Source organism: Nicotiana sylvestris, chromosome 3 (assembly GCF_000393655.2).
Source record: "Nicotiana sylvestris chromosome 3, ASM39365v2, whole genome shotgun sequence".
NCBI classification, from domain to species: domain Eukaryota; kingdom Viridiplantae; phylum Streptophyta; class Magnoliopsida; order Solanales; family Solanaceae; genus Nicotiana; species Nicotiana sylvestris.
This window is the reverse complement of record NC_091059.1, coordinates 700,842-718,247: the sequence shown is the minus strand read 5'-3', so window position 1 is coordinate 718,247 and position 17,406 is coordinate 700,842. Positions and strand designations below refer to the sequence as shown.

General features: G+C 45.0%; 1 protein-coding gene across 4 annotated transcripts in view; it reads right to left on the bottom strand.

Annotated features, from left to right (window-relative positions):
* Positions 1–17,406, bottom strand: part of LOC104244272 (ALBINO3-like protein 2, chloroplastic) — a 43,328-nt gene that overhangs the window by 12,143 nt on the left and 13,779 nt on the right. For all 4 annotated transcript variants that reach the window (XR_011405986.1, XM_009799659.2, XM_009799661.2 and 1 more), the window contains one exon: positions 5,226–5,327. Coding sequence is in view for 3 of the 4 variants with exons in the window: in XM_009799659.2 (XP_009797961.1) it covers positions 5,226–5,327 (102 nt within the window). In the remaining variant the exon portion in view is untranslated. The remainder of the gene's footprint in view (positions 1–5,225; positions 5,328–17,406) is intronic.

The window sequence follows — 17,406 nt, the reverse complement described above, 5'->3', positions numbered from 1 at the left end:
TGAGGAACTTCTAGTTCAGAAGTTGGGTGAATTTAGAGCTAAGTCTCTAAGTTTAGAGCATGTGTCTACTTAGCAACCTAAAGGTAGACGATGAGATTAATAAAATCTCTGAAAAATATGCTCGTAAACCATACCAAAAGATGTTCTATTATCCTAGACCAACCCCTCAAGAAGTCCTAATAGAAGAACAGGACAATGACCACTACCACCAAGGTTATAGTGGGTCAGATATCTATGAGTGGAATATAGATGGTCTTGCTGAAAGACAAATCTATACGACAGTACATAGAATGATTATGTACAGTACTATCTGTAAAGTTAATAAAAATACAGATAGGGCAATTGCTGAAATGATCATTGCCGGATTTACTGGTCAGCTAAAAGGCTGGTGGGATAATTATCTTACCCATGACCAACGCTTTCAAATAATGAATGTGACTAAGACCGAAGAAGATAAGACTGTCCAAAATTCAGTCTATTCTTTAGTCATGAATATCATCGAACACTTCTCTGGAAGATGGTCTGATAATAGTGAAACCATTAGAATGATGCTCCAGAATCTGAGGTGTAAAACCCTCACATCTTTTAGATGGTATAAAGATGTTTTCTTCTCCAGAGTGATGGAATTACCAGAGAGTAATAGTACTCATTGGAAGTCTAAATTCATAGATGAACTCCCTCCCTTATTTGCTGAAAGGATTCGAAAGGTCCTTAGAGGCACAGGGATGAGTATCAATTATGATACTTACTCATATGGTAAACTCTTTAGTGTATGCACTCAGGAAGGTTTAGCTCTGTGTAATGAGATTAAGCTAAACCAGCAAATTAAGAAACATCGTCTCACTGAGAGACATCAATTAGGCGAATTCTGTGAATAATTCGCCATTGACATACCTTCTGAAGTCCTTGTAATTCATTTCCTGAACCTCATTCGGAAGCGATCCTGTACCCCTCTTGGTATCAGAGCCAGGTTTTTTTTTATTATTATTATTAGTATTCCCGTAGGACTAAAAAGATAAAACATTTAGTTGGGTGAATTGAATTTAAATTAAAGTACAACAACAATTATAACAAAAAACAAATTAACAAGTAGAAAACAAACTTTGTCAGAGTTCAGATTGTTGGGCCTGTGCGTAAGCCCGGGCAACGTAATCTAGTATGGGAATAGTCCTCCAAGTCTGTTTCAAGTTTCTCTTCATTTTCTAAGCTTGCCATATTTCCAGCAAATCAGATTATTCATCCTATTAAACCTCTGAAAACACACTGTCATTTCCATGGCTCAACCTTCTCAATTCTTTCTAACCCACCACCGCAATGAATGCAAGCATTATCAGATAAATCTCTTCCATTGCACTATTTGTTGGGAATAAATAGGCCACATAAATAATATTCACGGTAACAAAGAAATGACAACGTGGCATCGAGATACGATAATCAACAAGAATATAAAAAAAAAGAGTAACAAGGACACTAAGATTTTTACATGAAAAACCCTAAGGGAAAAACCACGACCCCGAGAAGAGCAACTAATATTACTATACTAAAGAATTTTTACACTTTGAATGTCTTGTGTAAAATACTCCAAATACCACTACACACTCAAAAGAAATAACCCTCTTTTGATTTTCCACCTCACTACTATATCACTTGCACTCTCTATATTTCCTCACATAATATTTTACTTCTCACTCTGTGAATTGCTCACTTATTCCCTATATTACTTTTCGTTCAGTGTGTTTGGTGTGTCGCAAATACAGAAGAACTTTTGTATTTATAAAGGTGGAGAATAACATGCCAATGTCATCAATGACATGGGCATGATAGCAATGTCAACAATTGCGATGTGAAGAGATCATTGGTCGGTTGGCCAAATTTGTATACATTTGAAATTCATACCAAAGGAAGAAAACATCTTCCTTAAAACATGGGTTGGACGCACAAATCTCCCGCTTCCAGTATATGCATCTGAAGGAGGTATTTCCAATTTCTTACATAGAGCTCATGCCAACAAGTTTTTGCATAGCTCGAACTTGTCTCGCAGTATCACCTTAACATATCTGCATGATTTTCACTCTTGTGAATCTTCTTGACCTACAATGACTCGTTCTCCACTTTATCACAAATCCAATAATATCTCACATCGATGTGCTTTTTTCTTGAATGGTATATGGAGTTCTTGCTCAAATCTATTGCACTTTCAATGTTACAATAGATGACACACTCCTCTTGATGCAATCCAAGCTCTTGAAGGAACTGTTATAGCCATATCATCTCCTTGCCAGTTGCAATAGCAGCAATATACTCTGCTTCAGTTGTAGAGCGCGCTACACTTCTGGAACTTCGACTGTCATGATATAGCTCCACCTAAAAAGTGAACATGTATCTAGTAGTAAATTTTCAATTATCAAGATCACCTGTCATATCATTGCCCTTCAAGACTAGACAGACCTTCCGAAACATAAGCAGTCTCCGGAGGCACCTCTTAGGTATCTGAGTATCCATTTGACTGCTTCTCAATGTTCTTTTCCAAGATTTTAAGGAACCTACTAACAACGACTGCATAAGCAATATGAGGTCTGGTACATATTATTGCATACATCAGGCTTCCGACTGTTGAGGAACAAGGAACTTTGGACGTGGTCTATTTTTATTCATTTGTTATATGACACATCTTGATCAACTTCAGATGACCAACAAGAGGAGTGAGAACGGGTTTAGCAATTTTCACGTTGAAGCGTTCCTGTACATGTTCAAGGTACTACTCATAAGATAGCCACAACTTTTTTCTTATTCGCTCTCAAACAATCTTCATCCCTAGAATCTATATCTATATTATATAAAAAGGATGGTAGTCTGCATTGTGATTAAACCAAGTGGCGCATTGAGAAAAAGTCATTTCACTTTTAGGACAAAACCTAATGAGAATTGTAATAAACAATTCGAATTGATAATTGAAAGATAAATATTTTGTTAAAACTAATATTATCGTTTAAAAGGTTAATACCATTTCAATCTAAAAATTTAAGAATCAAGTGAGGAGGTGTGAGAGGTTGACAATTGTGGGTCTAAGGAGAGGTCGAGGTAGGCCGAAGAAGTATTTGGGAGAAGTGATTAGATAAGACATGATACATCTTCAACTTACCGAGGACATGACCCAAGATAGGAGGATATGGAAGTCAAAGATTAAGGTAGAAGGTTAGTAAATAGTCGAGTTTGGGACACCTTATCTGTTCCGTATTTCCCACATCAGTATTATTATTATTATTCTCGTATTTTCTTAATCTTCAATATTTATTACTACTCGTTGTTCCCCTTACTTCAGTTTTCTTACCGCTTTGTTAATTTGATGTTGTTACAATTTTCGTCTTCAGTATTTTCAGCCTGGCTTCTTCATTACTGTTTTTCTTGTTCAAACCTGCTGAGAAATAATTTTCTTGAACCGAGGATCAATCGGATACAGTATATCTACCTTCACAAGGTAAGGGTAAGATATGCGTACATATTACCTTTCCTGCCCTCCCCCCCAGACCCCACACTTTCACTGGGTAAGTTGTTGTTGTTCAATGATGGTCAAAGTGCAACCCATCTTGCCAAAAATCCAGTGTTTCATGCCTATTGCATTGTTTTTTGGTGTGAAAGGCAATTGAATGGAGTGACCACAAATAGCCTCTACAATTGGTTCAAGAAGCCACCTTTTTCAGTAACAGTTGCAAAAGCTAGTTCAAGCTAATATTGTTGGGGTGTAAAACAGAATTGTAATAAGTCCTTCTAGAACATGTGCCTACCACTTCCAACGATCTAAAGTTTTTGACAACTGAGAAATCCCTGACCGCTAATGGCACACGGTTCAAAACTCTATGGGTAATGGCCCGCCCTTCTATCCTTCTCCACTTAAATATCAGGATTTTGTCGTAAGGTTCAAGCTTGTGGCGTGCGCCTAACCCACACATCACAAACCGCATTCTTACCACTAAACCAAAGCCCTGGGCCCAAAGATCTAATTTTCTCTACTCCAACTTCTCATTTTCAAGTTATAAGCTAAAAGTAGTTAGTAATATCCTGAAGATAGCACTGAAACTAAAACCTCAGTTCACAAAAGACCGGAAAGATTATTAAATCAGTGTGTATATGGTTGGTAAACTGCAGGTTTTCAGCATCAGATCCATACCTATCCAGCACCACAAAGATAGAATTCACACCCTCCCGACTGTCATGAACAAAACACAATGGTTACCAGCAATACCCAAGATGGCTCCTTTCTTTTCTTCTTTTTTACCTTTTTGCAGGTAAAACTTCCGGAAACCCATTTTTCAAGATGCTTTTTGGGGAAAATGGAGAAATAAGGGAGATTTTATAACAGAAAAGCAGTAAGCACAAAATAACAAGAAGAGGCAATTTCGTAAGTATTTTTTGCTTCCTAACCAATCTGCTAATTGCTGAACTCTTCCAGGAAGTTTAAGCCTTTGCTCGGTGATCATCCAAACCAAGATCAAATCCTCTCTTCTCTAAGATTCTACGCCACCATTTGGGAAGACCAAACTTTATCGAGGAGGTCTTATAAATTAACTGAACAGAGGTAACATGAAAATCCACTTGTCGGTTAAATCTTAGATCCTCGAGAGTTTTGAGCACGAGATTACAAAACTCAATGTTTACGGATTTAAAGTTCCTATATTATTTGGGAGAAGAGTTCCTAGCATTCAAAACCATGCAAGAATGGATTATCTTTCCTTCCAACAGTATATCGAAAAGCTTAAAAATGTGAAGGGGCAAGAAAGTAAAGGCAAATCTAGTAAGTATTGACAATTAACAAGCACTAGACAATGGGAAAAAATATTTAAAAACAAAACGGATGCTGGTATATAGGTGTGTCATACCTATAGAACTGTAGAAGATTTTTTTTCCTTTTACCTACTTGCTTCAGGCCTGCCCCAAACTTGAAACAGTATCCAAGACCCATCACCCCTTGCAGGGTGGACCTCGAATGAACATGTCTTATACATAAAGTGATGGTTCATGTTGATGATCAAATGCTTAAGCATGAGTAAATTGGATGGCAGCCAACCCGCCAAACAGAAAAGAAATTATATGTGAAAGTGTATCTAGTACCAAGGACAAGAACAACGTACAGGTCTCTTAATCCCATAATGAAACTCCGGTAACACAAAGACAGACAACAACAAAACAGATAAGCAGTAACTCTCAAGTTGATAAAAGCAAGATACCTGAACATTGACATAATGCAAGCCCGCAATCAGTAAAGGAATGACTGGCCCTAAAATACCGCTAGGGAACTCAGTCAAGTTCTGGAACCAAAGAATGCCCCCCTACAATGAAATGAAATGGAAATCAGTACCATCGAGTGGAAAAAAACCCAAAAGAATTCCGAAGCTTTACATAGTATTATAAATGCAAGAATTAGACTACTAACCAGAAATAATCTCGTAACAAAAAGTAAACTATATAGTTATACTATTAAAGTCCTTCATAAAAGATCAAACATGCTCTGCAATCTACTATTCACAGTAAGAAAAAAAAATGAAGGCAGTGGTTAGGAGCTTGTAGATAAGGAGGTGGACAAGAAGAAAATGGTTCTTCTAGAGGAATAAGGAGAAAATCAAGGAGATAACTGAGTGGACTTTTGTGGGAGTTGTCATGGGCTTGAAGGAGAAGAGTCCAATTTAGAGAGTGTTGACAAAATTAGGTTAGTCGCAAGATATGAGGTAACAAGGGTTATAGGAGGGATTTCAATAAGATAAGGTTGTCAGAGGAGAGCGTGGAATGTGAGACATATTCTAAGGAAATCTTAAATTTTATAAACTATCACCAATTAGTTGCTCTACTCCTCCGGAGTAGGGGTAAGGTCTGCGTACACACTACTCTCCCCAGACCCCACTTGTGGGATCTCACTGGGTTGTTGTTGTATCACCAATTAGCTGACTTCCCTCAGACAGGTAATAAATTTACAAGGTCCAAAGCTGAGGAGTCGAGACAAATCAACACTTGAGATTTCTTATCCCGACAGGGTTAATCCAAGTTCCACTTTTTCAACTAGCATAAAACCACCAACAACTACTACGCCTCAGTCTCAAACAAAATTGGGGTCGGCGATATGAATACTCACTTATTTCTTTAAGCTCAACTCATATCATCATCATGCCAAATTAAAATAAGAGTGGTAATGAAATAAGTTAAATATATATATATATATATATATATATATAATAATAATTAAAAGATAGTAATATTTAAAGCTTATTCCTAAAAAGTAAGTATCACATATATGGATCTTTTTCCTACATTGTGCCCTATCCTTAGCTAAGTCTGCATTGATTCCAAAGAGTTGTACGTCTTTTGAGACAACTTTTTTTCATGTGATTTTAGGCCTAACTTGTTCCTTTTTAACACCTTCATTCACCACAATTTCACAGCAACATACTGGTGTATCTCTAGGATGACGTAAGGCATGACCAAACCATCTCAAGAGACCTTCTTTCATTTAATCATAACACTAGATTGCATCACACGCAATTATAATGGAATACTAAAGTGTTTGACGCCTTTCAAATTTGAAATCATGGGGTTGAAAGCACACGGCTTGGGGATAATGAGGACTTGAAAGCTCTGTCTTTCTATCTCACCCAGAAATTGAAGCTTCTAACGATAATTGTGATTTCAAATGGGAGACTTCTAAAACATTTTTTGCAAATACGCTCTTGATCCACCCAAAAAAAAATCTTTTCGAATGTGCTTTCCTTTAGACACAAGAAGGTTTAGATGTCACGATATCAATCTCCCAAGACATTTCATTAAAAGAAGACAAATATCAGATTTGAAAAAGGCAGACGAGTTACTAGTCTCCATATGGAAAAGGCAGGATTGCTTGCAAAATTGGATTTGGACAAACATGACCACATCAACTGGGACTTTCTGAATTTCGTAATTACAAATAGGGTTCACAGAAAGGAGAAGACAATACATATAATTTCACATGTCTCTCATCAAATTCTCAATTCTTGTCAATAGAAATCCTACCAGCTTCTTCAGAAGCCAAAGGTGTTTAATAAGCGGACCCCTTGTCCCTTACGTTGTTCATACTTGTCAAAGAGGTGCTTACCAAGAGATGGATACAACTGCAATGGAAGCTTATTTGAATGGCTTCACAACTAACACAAGAACTCAAGAAAGCTTACAGGTTTTTAATTTCTATTCGTGGATGATGCGCTTGTATTATGTAAGATCGAGGAAGATAGAGCTCTACTCGCAGATGATACGCAGTGTATATACTGTCGAGAAGAATCAGAAACCTCAAGTGTTCACTACTATGAGGTATCAAGAAGTGTCGAGCATAATAATCTGAAAAAATGCGAAAACATTGGTTAGTTGGCCAGGTCTTAAATTGTGAGGTTGCTTCCTTCCATGGTTTATCTGGGACTACTGTTGGATGCATCTCACAAGGATTGTACAGTATGTATCCAATGTGAGAGAGTTGAAAAGAAGCTAGTAGGTATCAAAAGAAATACCAATCAAATGAAGGAAATCGGACACAAATCAGTAGTCCCTTATCCAATATTCTGACTTGTTACATATCCTTAATGTCCACTCTTGTGATCGTCGCATAAAAGTTCAAAAGCTGCTGAACAATATTGTATTTGATGTGCACAGAGAGATGAAAAGTACCACACAATTTGAAACAATTATATCTCTAAGGCTGGAAGATTCGGGAATGCAAGATTGGAGGTTTGGTCCAGAGGACCAAGCTTTGTGGAAGATGGTCAGCTTTGATAAATATGCAGAAGGGGTGACAGGCAAACCAGAAACCAGTGCCATATGGAGTAATATTGTCATGCTAAATGTTACGCAACGCCTTCCTGATGATCTTTGGAAGGGCAACGTAAGGCTAAGCAACCGATGTCAGTGCGGTTGTTGTCCGCCAATGAGGTCCTCGCCGCACGCTAGACTAGATTGTCAGTGCCGTGCGGGAAAACCAATGTCGTAAGCAAATTGCGGAAGCTGAGAGAGAATTGGGTTTTGAATGATGATGATGATTTTATTGCTGAATGAAAATGCTGATTACAATGATGTGGTGTCGAGGGGGAGAGACACCAGAAAATGCTGATTGAAATGTTTGATTGTTTGGTCCCCCTTAATAATGCTTAAAAAAAATAAACCAACATGACAAGACTAGTCCTAATAAAGCTGTAGAAGCACACTGAAATGAAAATGATGAAAACTAGTCTATGATTACAATGAAAAGGACTTAGATTATTACAAGGAAAAACTAAGTCCGATGGCAGCATCTTTGTCTTGCGGGTCTGCGCGCGCGTTGCTGTGGGCGCGCGCGACACTTGATGTGCTGGCCTGAGGCTGGGCACTGGTGCTTGGCATCAGGGTCTGTGCGCGAGGCGCTGCTGGAATGGGCCTGCAGCTGGGCGCTGGCGAGGCATCAGGATCTGCGCGCGCGGCATTGTCAGGGCGCGCGGCGCTGTTGTCATTGGCCAGCCCTTGGGCGCTGGCGAGAGGCATCGGTGGGGCGACAGAGGCACATGCGCGCTTGTCACTTGGCGCAGCCAAGACCACGGGGCCGACCATGGCGCTAGGCATTGTGAGGCTTGCTAGGCCGCCATGGGGCGCGGCCAAGGGGTCATGGGGCATGTCTGGAAAGCAGCCCATGACATTCTCCCCCACCTGAGTTGGCGCCGTCCTCGGAGCCTTATGATGATGATGATGATGATGATGATTCTGATGGTTGTTGGATGGGAGGTCTGCGCCCCTCTGTTGTTTGAGCTTGCTGTTGTAGCGAAGCAATGATTTCATGCGGCTGACATGGAAGACTGGATGGATCTTCCACCAGGATGGAGTTTTTACCTGGTATGTGGACTCCCCAATGCGTTTTTCAATGGACAGGGGCCCGATGTATTTTTGTTGCAGGCGAGGGTCATGGGTCCTTTCTGCAAACAAGTACTGCTTTGGGATGCGTAGCATTACTTTGTCCCCTGGTTGATGTTGGGAAAAGCAACGCTTTTGTTCGGTGAACCTTTTTGCCCGCTCTTGGGCCCTGGTGAGATAGCTCCGCACTATCTCCATGTTGCGCTCCCATTCGCTCGAGAAGTTGGCAGCTCGAGGAGATTTCGGCATGGTTGATGCATTCACCGTCTGCGGGAGAAGCGGTTGCTGTCCGGTAACAATTTCAAAAGGGCTTCTTGTTTGTATGATGGCTCTTTTGAGAATTGAAACACAGTTGAGCAGCATCCAGGAGCTTCACCCAATGCTTCTGTGATCCGGTTGCGAAGTTGCGGAGATATTCCTCCAGCATGTCATCGAACCGGTCTGTCTGGCCATCCGATGGTGGATGGATGTCTGTGTTGTGACTCAATGTTGACCCAAAGCACCTGAAGAGATGGGTCCAAAAGTTGCTAGTGAAGCGTGAGTCGCGCCTACTAACAATGTTTTTGGGCAGGCCCCAATGTTTGACAATGTGCGAGAAGAAGAGTCGAGCTGTATCTTCTGCTGAGATGTTTTGCGGGGCTGCTATGAAAGTTGCATAGTCTGAGAACTGATCTATGACAACCATGATGGATGCAAGATTGCCGACTTGGGGCAATCCCGTGATGAATCTGAGGGAAACACTTTCCCATGGTCTCTGAGGGACATGTAATGGCTGCGAGGGTCCCGGCTGTGATGAGTGATCCGACTTGTCCTTGTGGCATGGCTGACAAGTCTTCACACGATGATGAGCGTCACCAGACATGCCCCATGACCCCTTGGCCGCGCCCCATGGCGGCCTAGCAAGCCTCACAATGCCTAGCGCCATGGTCGGCCCCGTGGTCTTGGCTGCGCCAAGTGACAAGCGCGCATGTGCCTCTGTCGCCCCACCGATGCCTCTCGCCAGCGCCCAAGGGCTGGCCAATGACAACAGCGCCGCGCGCCCTGACAATGCCGCGCGCGCAGATCCTGATGCCTCGCCAGCGCCCAGCTGCAGGCCCATTCCAGCAGCGCCTCGCGCACAGACCCTGATGCCAAGCACCAGTGCCCAGCCTCAGGCCAGCACATCAAGTGTCGCGCGCGCCCACAGCAACGCGCGCGCAGACCCGCAAGACAAAGATGCTGCCATCGGACTTAGTTTTTCCTTGTAATAATCTAAGTCCTTTTCATTGTAATCATAGACTAGTTTTCATCATTTTCATTTCAGTGTGCTTCTACAGCTTTATTAGGACTAGTCTTGTCATGTTGGTTTATTTTTTTTAAGCATTATTAAGGGGGACCAAACAATCAAACATTTCAATCAGCATTTTCTGGTGTCTCTCCCCCTCGACACCACATCATTGTAATCAGCATTTTCATTCAGCAATAAAATCATCATCATCATTCAAAACCCAATTCTCTCTCAGCTTCCGCAATTTGCTTACGACATTGGTTTTCCCGCACGGCACTGACAATCTAGTCTAGCGTGCGGCGAGGACCTCATTGGCGGACAGCAACCGCACTGACATCGGTTGCTTAGCCTTACGTTGCCCTTCCAAAGATCATCAGGAAGGCGTTGCGTAACAGTTGGTATCAGAGCCTAGGCTCGACATCGGACGAGGGAAAACATTTGCCATCATCACCATTTCTGACCATGGTGAATCATGGGGAGCGTCTAGCATCCCTAGAAGAGACGGTTGACCGATTACGACCCATCGTAGAAACGGTGCCTGATCAAAGCAACAACCTAGTGCAAAGGTTGGACGACCTGGACCGCCGAATGCGGCAGGCCGAAAATGACATTGCAAACATCAGTCGTGACTCCGACGAGGACCGACAAACGGCAGCCATCGAAACTGCCAATATTCATGGCAAATTTGAGGACCTCCAACAGGAGCGTGCCGACGATTTAGCCCATCAGCAACATGAGGCAGACAGACTAACTGCCATGCAGCAAACCATAAACGACTTGACAGACAAGCTCAACGTTGTCAATGCTGCCTTACAGAGCCTACTTCGAGAAGGCGACCATCACATCAGGGGTGCAGCAAACCTCACCCCCATTCCACAAAAGCTTAAGATACCGGAGCCAAAGCCATACGACGGATCCCGGGATGCTAAAGAAGTGGAAAACTTCATCTTCGACATCGAACAATACTTCGATGCCGTGGGCCATTTGGAGGAATCCAAAAAGGTAGCGACTGCTGCCATGTATCTTCAGGGCGATGCCAAACTTTGGTGGCGGGTCAAACACGAAGCCATCAAGGCCGGTGAAGATACTCTTCAGACATGGGACGAATTGAAGGTAGCCATACGCCTGCAGTTCTTTCCCGAAAATGTGGAATACAATGCAAGGAGAAAGCTACGGGACCTCCGCCACACCAGATCAGTGAGGGAGTACGTGCGCGAATTCTCCGCACTCATGCTAAACATACGCGACATGGGGGACAAAGACAAACTCTTCGCATTCATAGAAGGTTTGAAACCTCATGCCCGTATGGAACTACAACGACAACGGGTAGACACCCTGCCCAAGGCCATTCAAGCTGCAGAATGCCTTGGCGATTATCATTTGGGAACTCAGAACGACAGGCCCCAGCCGTCTGTCCGAGGGGGATCCAACGGGCACCATCCCAGCAATGGTGGCCCAAGCAAAAGTGGGGGAGATCGGAGTGCATCCAAAACTAAGACTCCTCCCTCCAACAGCAACAGTGCTGCATCCATCAACAACAATCAGGGGAGAAAGCCTCCCTCAGAATGCCGTCATTGCGGCGGGGCACATTGGAACAATGAATGCCCAAACATCAAGGTCAATGCTCATCAGACGGTCGAGGGTGAGCTAGACACATCAGACTCATCAGACGACGACCAGGTAGGCGCCTTCAATGCAATTGTTGGCTCTATCCCTCATGCCTTAGCGGGGACCAGTGCATCTCCTCCTAAGAAAACATCAGTCCCGATCACCAGGAAAGGGAAAGAAAAGATGGACGAAGGACCTCCTAAGCAAGCGAGGACCCTAATGTTCGTCGAATTGAAAGTGAACGGCAAGCCCCTTCACGCATTGATAGACACGGGTGCCACCCATAACTACTTGTCATCAACGCAAGTAGAGCGCCTAGGTCTTGTGGTACAAAAGAGCAAAGGCCGCGTCAAGGCTATCAACTCACCACCTCAGACATTGGGTGGAACAGCTACAAATGTCCCAGTGAAACTTGGCCCATACAAAGGAAGCATCGACCTGCGCATCGCAATCATAGATGACTTCGACATCATAGTGGGTTTGGAGTTCATGAGGCAAACCAACACCATTCCAGTACCATTTGCCAACATGCTCCTGATGATGGGAGAAAACGGGGCCAAGCCCTGCACCATACCATGCTTTCCCATAAAGATGGCCGCTGAAAACATCTCGGCCATGCAGTTGGAGAAGGTAGTCAACAGACATGAACCTCAGGTTCAGGCTACCCTTCGCAGCAACAATCAGCCATCATGTCATCGGCCTCAAAAGACTGGTGACGCTCATCATCGTGTGAAGACTTGTCAGCCATGCCACAAGGACAAGTCGGATCACTCATCACAGCCGGGACCCTCGCAGCCATTACATGTCCCTCAGAGACCATGGGAAAGTGTTTCCCTCAGATTCATCACGGGATTGCCCCAAGTCGGCAATCTTGCATCCATCATGGTTGTCATAGATCAATTCTCAGACTATGCAACTTTCATAGCAGCCCCGCAAAACATCTCAGCAGAAGATACAGCTCGACTCTTCTTCTCGCACATTGTCAAACATTGGGGCCTGCCCAAGACACATTGTTAGTAGGCGCGACTCACGCTTCACTAGCAACTTTTGGACCCATCTCTTCAGGTGCTTTGGGTCAACATTGAGTCACAACTCAGACATCCATCCACCATCGGATGGCCAGACAGACCGGTTCGATGACATGCTGGAGGAATATCTCCGCAACTTTGCAACCGGATCCCAAAAGCATTGGGTGAAGCTCTTGGATGCTGCTCAACTGTGTTTCAATTCTCAAAAGAGCCATCATACAAACAAGAGCCCTTTTGAAATTGTTACCGGACAGCAACCGCTTCTCCCGCAGACGGTGAATGCATCAACCATGCCGAAATCTCCTCGAGCTGCCAACTTCTCGAGCGAATGGGAGCGCAACATGGAGATAGTGCGGAGCTATCTCATCAGGGCCCAAGAGCGGGCAAAAAGGTTCACCGAACAAAAGCGTTGCTTTTCCCAACATCAACCAGGGGACAAAGTAATGCTACGCATCCCAAAGCAGTACTTGTTTGCAGAAAGGACCCATGACCCTCGCCTGCAACAAAAATACATCGGGCCCCTGTCCATTGAAAAACGCATTGGGGAGTCCACATACCAGGTAAAAACTCCATCCTGGTGGAAGATCCATCCAGTCTTCCATGTCAGCCGCATGAAATCATTGCTTCGCTACAACAGCAAGCTCAAACAACAGAGGGGCGCAGACCTCCCATCCAACAACCATCAGAAACATCATCATCATCATCATCATCATCATCATAAGGCTCCGAGGACGGCGCCAACTCAGGTGGGGGAGAATGTCATGGGCTGCTTTCCAGACATGCCCCATGACCCCTTGGCCGCGCCCCATGGCGGCCTAGCAAGCCTCACAATGCCTAGCGCCATGGTCGGCCCCGTGGTCTTGGCTGCGCCAAGTGACAAGCGCGCATGTGCCTCTGTCGCCCCACCGATGCCTCTCGCCAGCGCCCAAGGGCTGGCCAATGACAACAGCGCCGCGCGCCCTGACAATGCCGCGCGCGCAGATCCTGATGCCTCGCCAGCGCCCAGCTGCAGGCCCATTCCAGCAGCGCCTCGCGCACAGACCCTGATGCCAAGCACCAGTGCCCAGCCTCAGGCCAGCACATCAAGTGTCGCGCGCGCCCACAGCAACGCGCGCGCAGACCCGCAAGACAAAGATGCTGCCATCGGACTTAGTTTTTCCTTGTAATAATCTAAGTCCTTTTCATTGTAATCATAGACTAGTTTTCATCATTTTCATTTCAGTGTGCTTCTACAGCTTTATTAGGACTAGTCTTGTCATGTTGGTTTATTTTTTTTAAGCATTATTAAGGGGGACCAAACAATCAAACATTTCAATCAGCATTTTCTGGTGTCTCTCCCCCTCGACACCACATCATTGTAATCAGCATTTTCATTCAGCAATAAAATCATCATCATCATTCAAAACCCAATTCTCTCTCAGCTTCCGCAATTTGCTTACGACATTGGTTTTCCCGCACGGCACTGACAATCTAGTCTAGCGTGCGGCGAGGACCTCATTGGCGGACAGCAACCGCACTGACATCGGTTGCTTAGCCTTACGTTGCCCTTCCAAAGATCATCAGGAAGGCGTTGTGTAACATTTCACACGATGATGAGCGTCACCAGTCTTTTGAGGCCGATGACATGATGACTGATTGTTGCTGCGAAGGGTAGCCTGAACCTGAGGTTCATGTCTGTTGACTACCTTCTCCAACTGCATGGCCGAGATGTTTTCAGCGGCCATCTTTATGGGAAAGCATGGTATGGTGCAGGGCTTGGCCCCTTTTTCTCCCATCATCAGGAGCATGTTGGCATATGGTACTGGTATGGTGTTGGTTTGCCTCATGAAATCCAAACCCACTATGATGTCGAAGTCATCTATGATTGCGATGCGCAGGTCGATGCTTCCTTTGTATGGGCCAAGTTTCACTGGGACATTTGTAGCTGTTCCACCCAATGTCTGAGGTGGTGAGTTGATAGCCTTGACGCGGCCTTTGCTCTTTTGTACCACAAGACCTAGGCGCTCTACTTGTGTTGATGACAAGTAGTTGTGGGTGGCACCCGTGTCTATCAAGGCGTGAAGGGGCTTGCCGTTCACTTTCAATTCGACGAACATTAGGGTCCTCGCTTGTTTAGGAGGTCCTTCGTCCATCTTTTCTTTCCCTTTCCTGGTGATCGGGACTGATGTTTTCTTAGGAGGAGATGCACTGGTCCCCGCTAAGGCATGAGGGATAGAGCCAACAATTGCATTGAAGGCGCCTACCTGGTCGTCGTCTGATGAGTCTGATGTGTCTAACTCACCCTCGACCGTCTGATGAGCATTGACCTTGATGTTTGGGCATTCATTGTTCCAATGTGCCCCGCCGCAATGACGGCATTCTGAGGGAGGCTTTCTCCCCTGATTGTTGTTGATGGATGCAGCACTGTTGCTGTTGGAGGGAGGAGTCTTAGTTTTGGATGCACTCCGATCTCCCCCACTTTTGCTTGGGCCACCATTGCTGGGATGGTGCCCGTTGAATCCCCCTCGGACAGACGACTGGGGCCTGTCGTTCTGAGTTCCCAAATGATAGTCGCCAAGGCATTCTGCAGCTTGAATGGCCTTGGGCAGGGTGTCTACCCGTTGTCGCTGTAGTTCCATACGGGCATGAGGTTTCAAACCTTCTATGAATGCGAAGAGTTTGTCTTTGTCCCCCATGTCGCGTATGTTTAGCATGAGTGCGGAGAATTCGCGCACGTACTCCCTCACTGATCTGGTGTGGCGGAGGTCCCGTAGCTTTCTCCTTGCGTTGTATTCCACATTTTCGGGAAAGAACTGCAGGCGTATGGCTACCTTCAATTCGTCCCATGTCTGAAGAGTATCTTCACCGGCCTTGATGGCTTCGTGTTTGACCCGCCACCAAAGTTTGGCATCGCCCTGAAGATACATGGCAGCAGTCGCTACCTTTTTGGATTCCTCCAAATGGCCCACGGCATCGAAGTATTGTTCGATGTCGAAGATGAAGTTTTCCACTTCTTTAGCATCCCGGGATCCGTCGTATGGCTTTGGCTCCGGTATCTTAAGCTTTTGTGGAATGGGGGTGAGGTCTGCTGCACCCCTGATGTGATGGTTGCCTTCTCGAAGTAGGCTCTGTAAGGCAGCATTGACAACGTTGAGCTTGTCAGTCAAGTCGTTTATGGTTTGCTGCATGGCAGTTAGTCTGTCTGCCTCATGTTGCTGATGGGCTAAATCGTCGGCACGCTCCTGTTGGAGGTCCTCAAATTTGCCATGAATATTGGCAGTTTCGATGGCTGCCGTTTGTCGGTCCTCGTCGGAGTCACGACTGATGTTTGCAATGTCATTTTCCGCCTGCCGCATTCGGCGGTCCAGGTCGTCCAACCTTTGCACTAGGTTGTTGCTTTGATCAGGCACCGTTTCTACGATGGGTCGTAATCGGTCAACCGTCTCTTCTAGGGATGCTAGACGCTCCCCATGATTCACCATGGTCAGAAATGGTGATGATGGCAAATGTTTTCCCTCGTCCGATGTCGAGCCTAGGCTCTGATACCAACTGTTACGCAACGCCTTCCTGATGATCTTTGGAAGGGCAACGTAAGGCTAAGCAACCGATGTCAGTGCGGTTGCTGTCCGCCAATGAGGTCCTCGCCGCACGCTAGACTAGATTGTCAGTGCCGTGCGGGAAAACCAATGTCGTAAGCAAATTGCGGAAGCTGAGAGAGAATTGGGTTTTGAATGATGATGATGATTTTATTGCTGAATGAAAATGCTGATTACAATGATGTGGTGTCGAGGGGGAGAGACACCAGAAAATGCTGATTGAAATGTTTGATTGTTTGGTCCCCCTTAATAATGCTTAAAAAAAATAAACCAACATGACAAGACTAGTCCTAATAAAGCTGTAGAAGCACACTGAAATGAAAATGATGAAAACTAGTCTATGATTACAATGAAAAGGACTTAGATTATTACAAGGAAAAACTAAGTCCGATGGCAGCATCTTTGTCTTGCGGGTCTGCGCGCGCGTTGCTGTGGGCGCGCGCGACACTTGATGTGCTGGCCTGAGGCTGGGCACTGGTGCTTGGCATCAGGGTCTGTGCGCGAGGCGCTGCTGGAATGGGCCTGCAGCTGGGCGCTGGCGAGGCATCAGGATCTGCGCGCGCGGCATTGTCAGGGCGCGCGGCGCTGTTGTCATTGGCCAGCCCTTGGGCGCTGGCGAGAGGCATCGGTGGGGCGACAGAGGCACATGCGCGCTTGTCACTTGGCGCAGCCAAGACCACGGGGCCGACCATGGCGCTAGGCATTGTGAGGCTTGCTAGGCCGCCATGGGGCGCGGCCAAGGGGTCATGGGGCATGTCTGGAAAGCAGCCCATGACATAAAGCATGCAATGATAATAGAATCAGTTTCTGGAAGTAGGAATGTTTGTGGAATCCCCTTTATGTGAAGCTTGGACGAATACTTTTAATATCTAGCAACAACAGTAATTTCCCAGATACGTGAAGAGAAAAGAGAAGAAATTTTATGGGTCCGGAGATTCAAGAGATATCCACAAAAGATCAGATGCACAGCAGTTTGTTAGATTCAAGCAACCAAAATGTCCTACAGAGAGAGAGAGAGAGAGAGAGAGAGAGAGATGGG